An 18255-nucleotide genomic window follows, 5' to 3' on the forward strand; every position below is an offset into this window, starting at 1 on the left:
TTTGTTATTGATATATTATTAATTTAAAAAAAAAAAACCTCTCTACTTTTTTCAGAGAAGGCACTGATTTTTGGAATGCTTTCTCTTTTACAAAATGATGGGAGTGGACTACTTGCAGGTCCCTTGTAACTCTGACAGTTAACCTTCCAAGGCCTCTTCCAGTAGCTGATGTCTATGATTCCATCTAGAAGAAGCAGGCTAGAGAATTGCACTCCCCTGTTTGCAGCTGAGCCAAAGACCTACAAATCTTTCTCCCCTCCTCCCACTCTGATGGACCATCATTTGAGATCATGAGATATGTTAGAGACAGGCCAAGATGAAAGATTTCACCATCTGTCCCCATCTCCTGAATCACCAGGGCCCCAGCCTGGAAAGTAGTAATCAGCTGGGTTACCGAAGAGCTCTGATCCTTTCAAAAGGCAGTGCAGGTGATAATTAGTGTAGTTCGCCCAGCCCAGCCTAGCTGACAGTTTGGGAGGGATCCTCTCCTAAATGCAGCTCAGGAAACTTGGGAGATAAAGCGGTTTGCCCGAGGGGCAAGGAATGAATCAGCAGCAGCCGAAGCCACAAAGAATGCTAACTGGGAGGGCTGGGCACTGTGGAGGACTTCCCGGCTGTCTCAGGGGCGACAGCTTCTCAGCACCAATCTTCTCTGATCTTTGGCTTGACCTTCAGTGCTCTCACTTTTTCTGAAACTTTAGCTTTCAAAGTCTCACCTGCCTTCTGAAGCCTCCAGTGGTTATTGATGTGAAGGATATCTGAGTTATAAAGGGGCAGCGGGGCATGGCAGGGAGAGTTCCAGAAAACAAGGCACTCCATGAAGGCTGTTACTTCTCACTGTTGAGAATGCAGAGTTATACATTTCAAGGGGCAGGGGACCTTAGAGGCGGTCTAGCCCAGTCCTCTCCTTTCTCAGGTGAGAAAGCTGACACCCAAAGCAGCTGAGTGACTTCCACGGTCACAGTGCTGAGATTCAGACCTAAGGCCTTCTCATTCCAAATCCAGAGATCTTTCCTCCTCCCCAAGGAGTCCTGACTTCAAGACCTACTTTCGCCATTGACTTATGTTAGAGAAGTCCCTCCTTGGGTCCTCTTGTAAAACCGGGAGGCTGAGGGAGCGGATTTCTAAGGTGAACTAGGAGCAGATGGTGGCACAGTGGATAGAGCACTGGCCCTTGTGTCAAGAGGACCTGAATTCAAATTTGGCTTCAGATACTAGCTATGATCCTAGACAAGTCACTTAACCCAACTGGATGCAGAAGGGAAAAAATGACAACGATGGATCCGAAAGAAAAGAAAATGGATGCAGGACTTGTGGCTAAGAGAAGTCACCTCCAGAGAGTGGGCCGGCAAAGTGGGGGTTTGTGATGCCTTTCTGAAGGCTCGTGGGCAGAGACGTTGGCATCCTAGGCCAGACAGGCAGGGCTTTCGGCTGCATCTAAGAAGTCACTTCAATTAACTTGTTAAAATGTTAAAAGTTAAAAAGTTCAAAGCCAGAGAGATTGCCCTACCTTTTAACCTTTTAGCCAAGTCAGTTCCCCAGCCATTGGAGCTCATTAACAAGTTGAAAGGTAAGAAGAGTTCTAGTTAATTAATCAGGTGACGGTAATGAGTTCCAGCCACCCCTCTTTGACTTTGAACTTTGAAACGTTTGTAGGGAGCCAGGGAGGTGTCCTGGCGAGCCCCCACGGGGAGCGAGGAGCCCCGTAGCTCTGACTGCCTGGGACTCTGGGTCCCGCCTGAGGTGGATGCCTTCCTGGCTGTGGGCTGAGTTTTCCCACTTGCAGTGAGCTCAGAGATTCCCTGCAGCGCTGCCATTCCGTGATGCTCAGACTCCTTACCTTCCATTGCCCAGGCTGACCTGTTCCAGGGGCCAGGCCTCTCTCGAGCTGAAGGTGCCTTGCTCCAGAGGACAAGGGCAATCCCGGGAATGAGGCTGGGCCCCGTGCACACTGGCCTGGGAGCCCCCGTTACCAGGGAAACTCCCCTGAGCCTCCCCAAACCTTCCTGATGCAGGGCTTTCCTAGGAACACCTGGGTAACTGGTCTGACCCCACATTCTGTCAATGTGGAAGAGTTTTCACCTCTTCTTTTTTATGTTGCAAGCTCAACAAGAGTGGTTGGGGGAAAGAAAGATTTGGATCCAGAAGCCCGGGGTGTGTAGCTTTGCTTTCTAATGATTATTTCTGTACCTTCGGAAAGTCAGTGACCTCTTTGGGACTCAGCTTCCTCCTATGTAACACGTTGTACCTGGCTCCCTCCCAACCCCCCAGCCTGGGAGTGCTGGGATAAGGGTGCCTGTCTCTTATCCGGCTTCTCACTATAGCCGAGGACGGTACGGAGTGACTGTGTGGTGAAGGCCTGCCTGCTGAATGAATGAGTCTCTGTGCTGTGGCAGAGCCAGGAGAATAATGGCTCACTTTTCTAAAGCCTCTGAGGGTTTAAAACGCATTTTCCTCATACCAGACCTAAGAGACGGGTGATATGAAAATTATTATCCCTATTTTATAGGTTAGGAAACTGAAGTTCAGAAGGGGAAGTCATTTGCCCAAGGTCACCCAGCCATTAGAGCTGGAAATTGAATCTAAGTCTTCTCCTTCTAAGGCCGGGGCACTTTCCAGAGCCTCCAGCTGGTCCAGAGGATAGCGTTCAAATGTCATCTCAGATACTTCCTAGCTGTGTAACCCTGGATGAATGAGACACTACTTGTATCTCCCTCAGCTGTAAAATGGGAATAATACTTCTTTTTTGGGGGGGAGAGTATAATATTTCTAAAGTGCTTAGCATAGTGCTTGGCTTGTAGCAGGTGCTGTATAAATGCTTATTTTCTTCCCTTGCCCATGCCATGTGGAACATTGGGAAGTATGGCGTACTGTCCTCTCTCTCTTCTCCTAGGTTGGGTTCTGGTTCTTGACAATACTAGAGTTTATGGGCTGAGCCCTGCCTTGTTTCTGGGCCTGCTGACCAAAATGTTAGAAGAAGAAATGTTATGAGCCAGGATCCGAGTTAGAATTGTCCAGAGCCCCGATTATGGGCTGGGCAATACTCTCCTTACCATGCCGCTCAGCACCCGGCCAATGTATTTAGGATCATTTCTTCTGGCCACATCTGTGACGGGGTCACGGCGAAAGTTGAGGCTCCTGTCCAGGATCATGAGAGAAATGTTCAGAATGTCGTCTTCATACTGTTCAGAAAGAGAAGCCTGGGGTTAATAGTGGTTACGTGCCTGTAATGAAGGGAGAAGAGAGGCCCTGAGGAGGGCCCCAAGGTAAACTCCGGGTTTACCTGAAGCTACCTGAATTCAAATCTGCCTCATATATTTATTAGCTGTATGAGCTGTATGACTATGGACTAGTCATTTAATTCTGTTTGCCTCAACTTCCTCATCTGTAAAATGAGCTGTAAAAAAAGGAAATAGAGAACCACTGCAGTATCTTTGCCAAGAAAACGTCAAATGGGATCATGAAGAGACTGGATGTGACTAAAATGATTCCGCATTAGAAGCCCAATCCCTCATTTGAACCTTAGGGGAAGAAAGTGCCTTGGTCAGGGCTGTATAACCAGCTACAAAATATAGCAAGCCAGTTTTTCCAAGATGAGAAAACCTAGTTGCACTGTGTACTTACACTAGAAATTGAAAGAAAGGAGCAGAACAGAGCAGGAGCTTAGAATTTTGAATGAAAACATTTGTCAAAAAGATCTGAATGTATTTTTAAGTTAAATGACTAACACACAAGTTATATACAAATGATAATCCAACTTAAGTCAATCACTCAGGAAACTTGTATGCAACCTTTGGCTGCCTTATTACTCATTTACCTGTCCAAAATTCCAGCCAACCATATTGATTCGATTTGTGCTCCCTACATATATGATACCAGCATCTTCCTCCACATATTCTTCTCTCTCTGCATTGTTCCTCATGAATACAGCATCCTCTGGAAACCCCGAGAAAGAAGGTGGGAGAGAATTAGAAGGGGCCCTTTCCTTTTTCCACTTCATCCCAGACACATTCTGTACTAGGGAACTGGCTGTTTCAAAGACCCGCTCTTGGCCTCTAAAAGAACTCATTGACACAGAATTTCAGAGTTGGAAAGTACCCCAGATATCCTCTAGTGCAAAAATCCTTAACCTGAGGTTCTATGGATATATTCCAATTAATCCATATATTTGTATGGGAGAGAAATTACATTGTTGTTTTCACTAATCTCTTTCTGACATTTTGCATTTCCTTCCATTACGATTTTAAAAATCAAACAACTATTATTCTGTGAGCAGGTTCACTCACTTTATCAGACTGCCAAAGGGATCCATGACTTCTTATAGACAAGTTCGACTCATGCCTGAAGAGGAATGGGTTCTATAATATCAAGTTTCCAGGATCTGCTTAAAAACCTCTTGTAAAGCAGAATGTGCCACTTATGGTTAGTTCTAATTGTTGACAAGATTTTCTTTACTTTAAGCTTCCAGCCTTTGTTTCAGACTCTACCCTTTCCAGTTAATTCATACAGAACTAATCCCTTCTTTAAGTGGCAGGTATAGGCTTGATGTTTCTGACTACCTGTTTATGCTTTTGGAAAAACGCAGGTGGGAAGGGAGGCTGGAGAAAGGGTCTGCCGCCAACCAGCACTAAGTCCTATGTCTAAAATGAACTGAGATACTCTAGGGGCTCAGGCTGCAGAGATGAGGTTTCAGTGCTGAGAATTTGGGAAATGTGGAGCAGTAGCTGTCCACATCACCAGGAAGCCATTCATACTAGTTTATTGCAATACTGTCATCAAATCTGAAGGCATTGAAGCTGCCAGAGAACTACTAAATGCTATGACATTGTCTTAGCCCAACCTTCTCATGGGGAAAGTGAGGGCCAGAGACAGGAAGTGAACTGCCCAAGATGACCCCAAGTTAATGGAAGAACTAGCATTAAGTTCCAACTTCCCTGCCTCCTGGGGTAGAGCTCTCTCCAACCCCCCCTTTTTCTTCTGTAAGCCCTTGCAAGATTCGCCTGGACTGGGAATCAGTCTAGTGGTGGGCTCATGATGTGGGAGGGGGCTTGACTCCTACCTTGCAGCCAGGGATTAAACAGTTGAACCCATGTCCCCAGAGTTGTGGAGGTGCTTCCACCTTGAGAGGCGATCTGAACGCTGAGTGTATATCGACCAATAGGGGCGTTGGCTGGACTGGAGATGGCGATGGTCATTGAACCGTCTTGGTTGTTGGACACCAGTACTGCACTCCAGGAACTGCCGCTTGACCCAGTAGACAAAGGCATCACGGCTTTGGTCCGAGCTGATTCAGAGGGGTTTGGACCTTTCCAAAAATAACAGAGAACAATGAAATCCATGTAGTATTATCTGAACAAGGATTTAGGATAGAGTAGGGGGAATGAGCTGAAATCCAAATGGAATCTCAGTCAGACCCAAATGAACAACAATAGCGCTTTAGTCATTATTCATCACAATCCTAGAGAGGTCCCACAGAGCCCAGACCTCTTACAGCCCGTCTTGCATCTTTATGTTAATCATAACATCTCGGAACAGCAAATTTGACACAATTTATTGAGTGCCTGCTGCATGTAGAATATTATGCTGGGTCCTGGGAAAGAGGAAAAAAAAAAATTCAGTTACCTGTTGAGGCTGTGAAGATCAGCCTCTCCCTAGAGGTGATAGATCTGCTCAAAGACATCCTGAGCTTAAAGGGCTGCCCCCTCCTTGTGATCAGCTCCTCACTGTAGTACTTGTCTGTGTGGTGAGCATATCCGTTAGCTTGTATCTGCCAGCTGAAGTCTGTGAGTCTCAAATCTATGAAAAGAAAAAGGACAAGTTGGAGACTTAGGGATCTTTTATAGAACAACAATCAAGCAATTGACATTGATTGCCTATAAGTTCTAGGAAGACCAAAAAAGGCAAAAAACAGTAGCTGCTCTCAAGGAGCTTACAATCTAATGGAGGGGACAACATGCAAATAACATATACAAAGCTATATAGAGGACAAAAAGAAAATAATGAACAGAGGGAGGGCAAAATAATTAAAGAAGATGGGAGAAGGCTTCCCCTAGAAGGTGGGATTTTAATTGGGATTTAGAGGGAGCCAGGGAGATCAGTGGGTGAAGCAGAGGAGGAAGAACCGTTCAGGAATAGGGGACAGCCAGAAAAAATGCCCAGAACGGAGACATAAGAGTGTGTTATTGTGGACAGACCGGAGGCCAGGGTCATTGACTCAAAGAGTATGTGTTGGGGAATGGGGCATGAGAAGGCTGGAAAGGTAGGAATAACTAAGTGATGAAGGGCTCTGGATGCCAAACAGCTATATTTGGTCCTGGAGACTAAGGAGGGACCTGAAGAACTTGGGACACTTATACTGGGAACCACAGGCCAATGTACTTACATTTATTCATTCAACAGACATGTGAGACATATATATATATATATATATATGTATATATATATATATATATGTATGTATGTATAGAAACAGAAATATATAAACATATATATACACATAAGAATATACTGTGGGCAGCTATGGCTCAGTGGATAGAGTTCTGGGCTTGGAGTCAGGAAGACTCATAAAATCCAGCCTCAGACACTTAGTAGATATGTGACCCTGGGCCAGTCACTTAAGCCTGTTTACCTCAGTTTTCTCATCTACAAAATGAGCTGGAGAAGGAAATATAAAACCACTCTAATTATCTTTGCCAAGAAAACCCCAAATGGGGAGTGTGGGAGAGTCAGACACTACTGAAAAATGGTTGGACAACAAATGGATGCAGTTGTGGCACACAAATGATAATTCCCCTTTTGTCCATTAAGGTAGGCAGTAGTGTCAGTATTATGATCATATTTACAGATAATTGAATTTATTTCGGATATAGTGGGAATCAGAACTGGGGAGTGGGGGATGTCAGACTCTAGGGACCATGTAGTCTAACTATCTCATTTTATGGATTTGTCTGTGGTCAGTTTGGTTCAAGATTTCAAGGAAAAGTTACGCCATCCACCATGACATAAGGTGTCCCTTACTTCAATTTTACTGCCACCCTAGCAGTAAGATCATGGAGCTGGGATGGGGCCTTGGAAGGTCGTTCAGTCTAACATCTCATTTGACCCATGAAGAAATGGAAGCAGACAAGGGACCTGCTTAGGGTCAGAGAGCTAGTGAAGTACCTGAGGGCTGCCCCCCTTAGTAATAGTACTAAGGAGTCAGGCTGTGCACACAATCTCCTCCCCAGAAAAGCAGCCCTGCCCAAATCTGCAGGCCAACAGAGTAGCTGAACACAGGGAAGACCAGCATGGCCTTATAATTAGGCAAACAAAAAAACCCTTTAGACTCTCCTAGTTAAGAAGACCTGGGCACCTCTGAATATACAAATTAAAAAGTTGCCAAGATAAAGATAAGGCTCCACTCACAGCTACTAAAGTCATGAAGTCCATCAGCTCAGTTTCCCTGTACCAGGAAGAGCTCAGATGAACACAGTCCCTTAGCAATAACAGAACAAAGCTTGCAACCTCAGTGTTCTAAGTTCAAGGGTAGTGCGGTGATAATAGGATTCTCAGTTTTCTCTTAAAGAAGGCTGAGCTCCTTGTCTTTCTAGGGCTTGCAACTAAAAAGTGAGATGAGAAAAAAATCCAAATGATGATAGAGTAAAATAATAATAAATAAATATAATAAAATGATAGAATATTAACAATAATATTAATTATATCAATATTGATAGTATTTTCTTAATAATAATAATTGCTAATATTTATAAAGAGCTGACTCTGTGCCAGACACCATGCTAAGTGCTTTACAATTGTTCTCATTTGATCTGTGAAAATCCCACAGTTCTAGGAGGTAGATGCTATTGTTATCCCCATTTTACAGATGAGAAAACTGAGGTAATCAGGTATTAAGTGACTTGCACTGGGTCACAATTATTGTCTGAGGTTGGATTTGGACCTAGCTGTTCTAGACTCCAACCCTGGTGCTCTTTCCCTGTGCCATTTAGTTGAAAATAATAATAATAGCAGCAAACATTTATATAAGACTAACTGTAAGGCAGGCACTGTGCTAAATGCTTTACAAATATTACCTCAACTGTTTGCATTTTTGTTTTTCTTCCCAGGTTATTTTTACCTTTCTAAGTCCGATTTTTCTTGTGCAACAAGAGAACTGTATGGATCTGTACACATATATTGTATTTAAGATGTACTTTAACATGTTTAATATGTATGAGACTGCCTAGGTGGAGGGAAGGAAGGGAAAAGTTGGAACAGAAGTGAATGCAAGTGATAATGTTGAAAAACTACCCATGCATATGTTCTGTTATTAAAAAGCTATTTAAAAAAAAAAAAAAAGTTACCTCATTTGATCCTCACAACAACCCTGAGAGATATAAGCTGTTATGAAGCCTTTTTTTTTTTTTTCCTAGCTGAGAAAACTAAGGATCAGTTCAGTAACTTGTCCAAAATCATAAAGCTAGGGGGCAGCTAGGTGGGGCAGTGGGTAGAGCACCATTCCTGAATTCAGGAGGACCCGAGTTCAAATCTGGTCCTAGCTGTGTGACCCTGGGCAAGTCACTTAATCCCAGCCTCAGAAAAAAGAAAAAAAAACAAACTAGGAAATGTTGGGGACCAGGCTTGAACTAAGGAAGTTCTCCAGGAAGACTCCAGACCCAGTATTCTCTCCAGCAAGCCACCTAGCTGCTTGTAGTTCCTCCATGGCCAAAATGGATGTTTTTGGCCATTTCCAGGGCTATAGTTGAGTTTTTGAGTGTTCTGAGGGCAGGGAGTATGGCTCATTCTTCATTGTGTCCCCAGAAGACACAATGGCGCACATGTGAATGGATGTGAATGGATCTCCTGTCTCGGATGCTGCATCCTAAGGATCATGGGACCCTCCATTCAGCTGACTTGCAGCTAAAACATTCCTGGGGGTGTGCTCCTTGACAATAGGGTCTGTCTGATTTTTCTATTTTCGCCCCCAGTCCTTTGCTCATAGTTATAAATGCTTACTAAACTTTTTCCCTCATTCATCAATCAATCTTTACTAAATTGCAGTTGCATTTTCTCTCTCTCAGGTTGGCCAAAGCAACATGAAAGGTGTGCCTCCTCCTTGCCCCATGGGATATTCAATTTTCTGATTAAATCTCAGGTTATTCTGGTCTCTTTTTCTTTCATTCTGAAAGCCTTGGCCAGCCTTCTCTGAAGAAGGAAGAGGGATTAGGGAAAAGAGTTTCTAAAGTAGCCCCAGCCTTTCCCAGCCTCCACCCATCAGGCAGGACTGACAGCCCTAGGCAGACTGTGTTACTGTCAGCAGGGAGGAGAAGGCTCTGGGTTTGGGGAGGACCCCTGTTTCCCAAGGACTATGAGTTCAATTAATTAAATTCATTTCAATTGAGCATTACAGGTCTCTAAGTTCTGTGTTCTAGGCAGGGCCATTGCTAATAATATGATGATGGCAGCGCACATTTACATGTCCCTTGAAAATTCACAAAAGGTTTTATTCACTATAACTTTTTGAGGTAGTAGCATATATTAAGATTCTCATTTTATAGATGAAGAAACTGAGGCTAAAAAATGTAAAGTAAAAATGATGTTCGAGATCACACAGATGCTAAATATTGAAGCTCAGTTTTCAATTCCAGGTTTCATAATTACAAGCCCAATGTCCATTCTACGTAGAGTACCCAGGGCCACTCACATAGAGCAAAGGAACAAATTTTGTTGTGAACCATTTCTCTCCCTGGATATTATTTGTAGGTCTGTGGAACAAGGTTAAAGTGAAAACACCAAAGACAGCCTTAGAAAGAAATTAGCAGGAATATCTGTTTGTAATCTATTTCTGGCTCATTCTAAGGTGTCCAGGGCCGATGCGTTTATATATAACTAACTATATTATTATAACTAAAGTTGTTTTATGGGTTTAAGTCAAGAACCCATGACTCTGGTTTGCTGCCCATCAGGGCAATTACATGTAGGAAAGGGTGGCAACCTCATTTGAACTCAGCACCCTAGTGGCCAGAATTCTCCAATTTAACCCCTTTAATTTTCCTTCTTTAGCCAAAAAAGAGCATTTTCACTTCGTAGACCATACAATATCAGAGCCGAAACTGTCATTAGAACATAGAATGTCATTTTTGGAAGGCACTTCAAAACACAGAACATAGAATGTCAGAATCAAGAGAGACTTTAGAGCATAAAATGTTAACAGATGGAAAGTTTCATCCTATTTACATATTTATTAAGCATCTATTAAGTATTAGGTACTATGATTAAAAAGAAAAAGAAAGAAAATGGCACATCCTGAGGGAGCTTACGGTCTACCATGGAGTCCAACTAAATATAATGCAAGGTAGATTCTGACGCTTCAGAATCCAGAGATCCAGAATGCCGTAGGACAACTTGAGGAAGAGGACACTTACACATAGAACATTCAATGTTAGAAGTGGAGGGGACATGAGAGACCATTTAATCCAAGCCCTTCATTTCATAACAGAGAAGCCATTGGTCCCGGGGACTGAGCTAAGAGAGAGAAGGTACTGAAGCCTTCCAGAATAGTTTGCTACCAGCTGCCCCCAGGGAAGAGAGATGCATGAAGAGAAAGGCCTTCTTACTGATAGCCTCCAGATTGTACTGGGAATCTAGAGAGAGATGGAGGAAATGGACTTCTGTACCTCTTCCTCAGCCTCTCCCAATAGACAATTTAGGGAGCCTGTTCCCCTCTTCCTGTGGGGGAGGAGAGCACACTCTCACTTCAGTCTTATGGAAGCATCATTTCCCCAGGTGTTGAGGCTCATGCCAGCAGAGTTTTGGGTGGTGAGGGGGAGGATGGGATAGATAATGCCGGGAGACTTGTGAAGATAGTTGGGGTGGGGAGGAAGATAACTCTTTACTAATGAAAGAGAAATTCTCCACAACTTCCCTTCTCATGGAATATAAGACTTGGTCCAGTGAGTAAACCTTTTAATAAGCCAAAGCTGGAAGATAGGCCCACAAAAAATCCATCAGCACCTGGGAGAGTGGGAACGGCTCCATTTCAGGTCATATGAGGTGAGTCTGGCCCCAGATGGAGGGGAGTGGTTTTTGTCCCAGGTGAAAGGCCTCCGGGTGAGGGGAGTGGAGGAGGTGACTCCTCTTTTCAGACTAAGAACAGCAACTCGATCCATAACGACAGTAGCGTCTAGGACTGTTTCTCAGAAACACTTGACTTAGTGGGCTTAATTCTAGCCTAGCTGGTTGTTCCTGTATGCTGAGGGAAAGTCCAATAAAGAAACCCTGTTTCCTAAAGGTTTAGAGTGAGATCTAGGGTCCTCCTGTTTTTTATATAGAACGAAATGTCACAGTTGGAAGGGACTTTTAGTACACAGATTATTAGAGATGAAAAGGGCCCTAGAATACACAAGGCCAGAGGTGGAAGGGACCTTAGAACATAGAATGTCAGAGGTAAAAGGCACTTTAGAATCCTAAATGGTTCAACTCCAACATGAAACAGTCTTCTTTACAATGGAACTGGACATTTAATACTTCCCTCTATGCAGAGTAAGGGTCCTTCCTGAACTGGGAGTGCAGTAGATTCACATCTGACATCTCTTTGGAAGTAAGGAGTTATTGTCAGCGCTGTAACAGTTGATTGCCAAAGCCCAGGAACCTCAAACAGTCCTTGAAAGTCAAGGACAGGTGGCTTTTGTGTGCTTCCCTGACCCTGTTCCTCCTCATTGTGTTACTCTGCCCCTCTGGTTCAGGGCTTCAGGGTTGTGTTGCAGAGATTGCTCGACTCCCCCTCTGCTGCTTAGCCTCCTGCCTCAGTCACTATTGAAGCCCCCGTTTGATTTTCTTTGGAAGTTATAGCTCTGGCAATTTCAGCACTGCCTCGTCTCTGGGTTTGCAGACCAATTTCATCAAGGAGATACCCAATAAATGGTCAGCCAACTTTTGTTTGAAGACCCTCAACTTCCACAGTAGACCATTCCAATTTTGATTAATTATAAATGTTAGGAAGTTTACATGAAGGATAAATTGAAATTGAAATCTTTGAAATTTTTACCCAAAGTTCCTATTTCTACTCTTGAGAGTCAACTATCCTTTATATAGAATGCCAGTGAACACAGAACATAGAGCTTAAAGGGCTATTAGAGGTATCTCATTTTAACTTCATTTTGCAAAAAAGAAAATAGGCCAAGGAAAAATGCAGGTTTTTAAAGCAAGTTGGTGGCAGCACTAAGGCATGAACCCAGCTTTCTTGATTCCCCATCTCTAGGAATACACTTTTAAGATGAAGACTGGGATCCTCAGTTGTATCCAGAAGCTGACAACAACCAAGTAAGGACCAGTGGCCTCCCCTAGGCAAAGGTTAGTCAGGCAAATCAGGAGAGACCTTTGATCAGTCACTTTTCTCTGACTTCCAGATAGCTTTAGGGAGACAGCAAATCTTGCTTAAAGAAATAAGTCCTTTTTTTCAAACTCCTGACTTGTTCATCCAGGTCATAGATATCATAGGAGATTGTTTGTGCAACTGCTCCAAAGGCTCTGAGAGGCAGGATCCCAGAGTTATCTCACAAGGAAGCAGCCTGCCCAAATGTCATCCCTCACCCCTAATTATGGGAGTAATTTAGAGGTCAATCAGAGAAGTTTCTCTCTTATCTATGAGGACTTAAGAGATGTCAGACCCAGACCCTTGGGAAATTGTCTAATATTAGTTCACATGTCTATAGTATGACATTTTATGAAACACTTTCCTCATGAGATCCTCATAAGATAAGTCATAGAAGTATTAATATTCCCATTTTACAAATAAGGAAAGTAAGACTGTAAGTGATGGACTCATCATAGATATTAACATGGCTAAGAATTCAAATCTAGTTCCTTTGTTCCATGCTGTCTGACAGCCATATGCTTAATTAGCTCTTAACACTAACCAAGGACAAAGCCAGGAAAACCTCCGGGTACTTGGCCTCTGAAGATTTAGATGGGTCCAGATGATAGTCTATGCAAAGATATAAGAAGTTTTTCTAATGTGGTTTTCAGCCAGCTCTTATTTATTTTTATTTATTTTTTTTTAATGGTTAAGAGGAAGAAGAGATGCTTTATTACCTTTTTAGATTTTTTTTTCCTCTATGTAGTAACCATTCAAATCAGATATTATAAAAATTCAAGTCACATAATCCTAGGAAGTAAAAAAGAAAGTAAAAGCAGAACTTGAATAAGAAAAAGGCAGAATTTATGTGTGTGTATGGGGGTGGGCTGAAAAAGAGTTGATGTTATTTCCACCTTCTGAACTGAACTGTATATAGAAGACACAATAATCCAGCAATTCTCTTTACTGAGGACACGTAGATACCAAGAAGACTAAGGTTTAGCCAGTGTGCTACATCAGAAACCCAATGACATTTTTCTTTTCAGAAGGATCACAGAATCTTGCTTCGAAAATTCAGTGTTCACATTCTGACACAATGACGAGACCAGGGATGGAATCTTCAGCTGTTCAGCCAGTTTTTAACCAAACAGTTAGATTTAGTCTCATGTTGAAATTACCTTCCACTGGATCATAAAACCCAAGAATTTATTCTGAATTTTTCTCTTTCAAGTAATTTCAAGAAATTATTAGAATTTCTGAACCAGTGATAGATAGCCCTTCTCCCTCTCCCCCCTATTCCCTAGTCTGGTATAAGAGCAATTGGTTCTGAAACATCCTTTTGGTATTGAAGAATTACCTAGATTTCATTTGTACAATGGGGATAATAATACCTACATGATATTCTTCATGAGACCTCATTGAGGAAAACACTTTATCAAGTATAAGGTGCCAAAGGAAAGACATTATTTTATTATTATTACTAAGGTCATCGCTGCTTCACATAGTGCGTACATAATAGACATAATAAGTGTATAATAAATCTTGCTCTTCTTTCCTCCTTCTTCAATGTATACTGAGGACATAAGTGAAATTAGACAGAATAATCTATGAACAACATGAATTGTGCACAGTGTCAGTGCATTATAGATGTCATTCTATTATATGCTATACCCCTGAAAAGGCTAGGACCACATTCCAGAGATGTTCAGTACAGATGCTCTAAACTTTTAGAACTACTTGGTTTTTTCTGTACATCTATGTTGTCATCCCTGACAGCCTTTCATAGAGATATACACGTGTATATCTATGTATTTCATCTTGGCTCTGGCACAGCCTGACATAATGAATAGACAACTATCCCCTGGCCTGAGTGAATCGTCTGTAAAATTTTAAAATTTTAACATTCTTATGTATGTTTATATATATATATATATATATATATAAAACCTATTTATTTATTTATTTATATAAATATACAACTTATTTGTATATTTATATTTTATTTTATCCCTTTTATAAATATATTACTATATAATTTTATAATTTATATTTTATAAATATATTATATTTGTTTATTTATTTTTTATGTTTAACATTCAAGGTGTACAAAGCTTGTTCAAAGATGAATGAAAGTAACTTGAGACCTTAACTAAAGACCTCACCCAGAATCACAGGGCACCAGATTGGCACAGGACCTCTGTTGGCCAATTAGCACAACCATTACCAGAATAAGAATCTATCTAAAAATATCTATTGCTTTCCCAAGAGGTTGTTCATCTTTACTTCAAGACTGGCACTTCCTTCTGAGGAAGTTTATTCCACTTTTGGATCATTTGGATGATGCTAATTGTTAGATGATTTTCCTTATACCACACCCAAATTTGTGTCTGAATTCCCGGGACTATGCAGAGAGATCAGATATCATTGAAGTCCTGAGCTTTTTAATGAGGGGTTGGGTAGAGGAAATCAAATCAACCCCCCACAAACAACAAAACTGCACGAACACTTTTGGGACATCCTGTATCAATCCTAGGGTCCCAGTACTCTCAAACCTCTGGTTAGGGAAGTTTCTAATAATGACATAAAAAAATTCCAAAGAAACAAAAAATCCCCCTTTCTTCCCATCTACTTCCGTCTCTTTTTCTCCCTAGATAGACTATGTATACCTCAGACAATGTCTATAATTGGCATTTGGGTAATATACAACAAACAACTCCAGCCCTAAATTTTATTTTAGATAAGATAAGTGGGACATGAAAATGCTGGAAGGAGCAAATGTATCTATATCCCTTACCCCCCCTCCTCCAGACACTCATCCCACAGGTCTCAAGCTGAAGTTTGATGTTCACACCTCTTCTTGACAAAGACCAATCTTTAGGAGAGGCTACCTGGACTTACTTAAGCTGTGTGCAATTTGCAGGTTTCTCCGCAGTGTTGCTTTGGTGATTATCTTTCCATGTGTTGGGTTGGAAAGCCCAGACAATTGTAATACCATTTCCTGGTATTACAAATTACAGAGCTGGAAGGGACATCAGAGGCCTTCAGTCCCAGCATTCCAGACAAGGCTCTCTCTAGCCTTTGAAGACCTCCGGTAAGGAGGAAGGAACCCCCTTATTCTTGCGATGGCTCTCATTTCAGATTGCTCTAATTTTCAAGAACTTTTCCCTTACATTAAGTTCTAATAGCCTATGGTTATTTGTTCATTCATTGTATCCATTCATTCGCTCAACAAGCATTAAGAGCTTCTATTTGCCAAACAATATAGGTTGTGGGGATATAAACACAAAAGTGAATCAGTCCCTGTCCTCTAGGAGCTTCCATTCTAGGGATGAGAGTGGGGGATGAGAACAGAATATACACAGAAAACATGTACAAAGTTATCTGAGGGAGGAAAGGCTCCTGTAGGTCTCCTGTCGGAGGTGGTACTTAATTTGAAAGAATCTAGGGGTTCTAAGAGGCCCAGACCCAGAGGGAGGTGTCCTAGGTGCAGAGGATAGGTGACAGAAGTTATATTTGTGGAATGGCAAGTAAGTTAGTTTGGCAGATCTGTACAATGAACAAAACTGGGTCACAGAAATATAGTCTAGAGACAGACCATGATGGGTCTGTAGAGACTGTATTTTTATCTTTGAGGCAAGCGGGAACCAGCGGGGCTTTTTGAGCATAATAATAAGCAATGGTAGCCAGTGCTTCCTATGTGCCAGGCACTGGGCTATAATTATTACCGCAAGTGATCCTCGCAAGATATTGTCCCCTTTCCGCAGATGAGGAAAGGGATATACACAGTTAGCTGATTTGCCCAGTCATTTGCAATTTGCTCACACAGCTAGTAAACATCTGAGGTTGGATTTCAGTTCAGGTTTTCCTGACTCCAGACCCTAGTCTAGCTAGTCTAGCTCCTGAGCCACTTAGCTGCCCCAGGGCATAGAGTGACATGTCAGACTAAGGCTAAGGTCCTTTTCCTCAGGTTCAATTGTCCTTTCTCTGCAAAGGCTCCTCTGGCAAAGACCACGTGGCTCCCGCACGGACAGCAGGAGATCTGTGCGGCGTGCAGTCCCAGTCCTATGTCTCACAAGCCACGGAGTGACTGGGACCTGGCTCCCACATCTGGCTTAACAATTTCCCTTGGCAAGCTTTCTTGCAGGTTTCACCACCATTCATGAGATTTTTAAGAGTTTGACTCACGCCTTGTTTGGGTTTGGCTTGGCCATCACCCACCCTGGCTTAGCTGCAGCACACAATAATTAGCCTGCTGGAGAGCAGCAGGGCTGTTTAACAAGAGCCGGAATCCTCGACAGCTGTCGTTACACTGAGACGTCGCCTTCCTTCTCTCTTCTTCTTCATTTATTTCTTCTCTTTTTCTGGCTTTGTGGCTTCCTCCCTCCCTCTCTCTCTCTCTCTCTCTCTTCCTTTCTTTCCAGGAGCTATTTATAAAAACTAGATAATCTTTCACTACCACCTGCTCATCCTGCTACTGGGAATTTTGACATCACCAAATCACTTTCAAACCAGGCTGAAGAATGCTCCCGGATGTTATTTTTCTAAAGTACATTCCTATAGTGCAGATGTTTTCTTTTCAATCAACTTAGTTACAATAGCTGTTCTAGAAACAGGGGTTGTCAGAGCCGGAAAGGCCCTTAGGACATAGAAAACTGCCAGAATGCTGAGAAACTGAGAGGGGCTTTGCACATGGATACCTGGGGTCTAAGATATTCCAATGAGGCAAAACTGTTCTTTATGAATGACCAAGCCTGAAATCTGCTGAACAAATGTCTGCCACTGTGAGATCCTCCCAAGCACACACATCTGCTGCCTTGGAGATCAGAATCTCATTGCAACCATGCAACAGTGACCTTTCAAGAAAACTAACCTCATCCATGAATCTCAAATAACAAACTCACATTTCTATGGCCCTTTACAGTTTCCAAACACTTTCTCAGCAATAACCCTGAGGGAGACAGGATCGCTATTATAGTCCCCATTTGTTGGAATGAGGTCTCGGGAGCCTGGTTCTTTGGATTCCAAATCCACTATGCCATGCTGCCTTTCCAAGATAAATGAGTGAATGAGAATCGGTTAGAAATCCTCCTGGGTCAGACTGGAGGACCTGTTTGCACTGGAAGAGCTGGTGGACTCCCTAGTACTTATCCATTTTAGAAGTTTCTATCACACTTACCAGCCATGTCTCTCCAGCCCCTGCTCCTTCTCGGTGATCCTCTTGGAATGGCTGAGATACTGTGCCGAGAGACAGGGTTGCTCCTGACTGCCTTACCATTTATAGAAGCCACTCCTACACACACCAATTAGAGTTATAACCAGGTGGGTGAGGCACCAGGTCATTCCTGTAGTGCCTGTAGCCCTCACTTACGACATACCTATCACCCACCGGAAAGTCACTCACTGCACTTAGGAAAGATGAAAAAAGTGACTGGGGGAGGGAAGTGGGGGAGAGGGGTCAGCCAGTTGGATTTTTTCTTAAAGAGAAGTGATTTCTGGATCTGGATCCTGGGATTTGGTGTATGACACCCCATTTTTCCTCTATAGAGGTCCTTCCCAGGCTTGCCACAAGGGGCCAGACAGTATATAAGTAAATTTTGCAAACCAGAAAAGACAAAGACCTATACATTTAGATTTGGGAATACAAGTCCTAAGAATGGAAAAGACACTTAGAAATGAGTTTGTTCAATCCTCTCATTGCTTAATTAGCGAAATCAGTTCAAAAAAGGGAAGTGAATGTGCAAAGTCAGACAGTATGTGGGTGGAAGGGATCAGGACCAGCCAGATCCCAGGTCTCCAAGTCAAGGACTCTCTCCACTGAATCAGATTAGGTTTTTTATTGGGGAAAAGGCCATAGAATTCCAATAGACTTGGGATGAAGAGAGTCATCCCCACATCCAGAAAGAGGACTGTGGGAACTGAATGTG

General features: G+C 42.6%; 1 protein-coding gene across 1 annotated transcript in view; it reads right to left on the reverse strand.

Annotated features, from left to right (window-relative positions):
* Positions 1-17581, reverse strand: part of TGM3 (transglutaminase 3) — a 38187-nt gene extending 20606 nt beyond the window's left edge. The window contains 5 exon segments of the mRNA XM_074293608.1: positions 3054-3182; positions 3818-3936; positions 5060-5305; positions 5623-5796; positions 17508-17581. Of these exon segments, the coding sequence (XP_074149709.1) occupies positions 3054-3182; positions 3818-3936; positions 5060-5305; positions 5623-5796; positions 17508-17514 (675 nt within the window). The 5' untranslated portion in view covers positions 17515-17581.
* Positions 17582-18255: the final 674 nt, after the last annotated feature.

The sequence above is a fragment of the Sminthopsis crassicaudata genome, chromosome 2, assembly GCF_048593235.1.
Source record: "Sminthopsis crassicaudata isolate SCR6 chromosome 2, ASM4859323v1, whole genome shotgun sequence".
Lineage (NCBI taxonomy): Eukaryota > Metazoa > Chordata > Mammalia > Dasyuromorphia > Dasyuridae > Sminthopsis > Sminthopsis crassicaudata.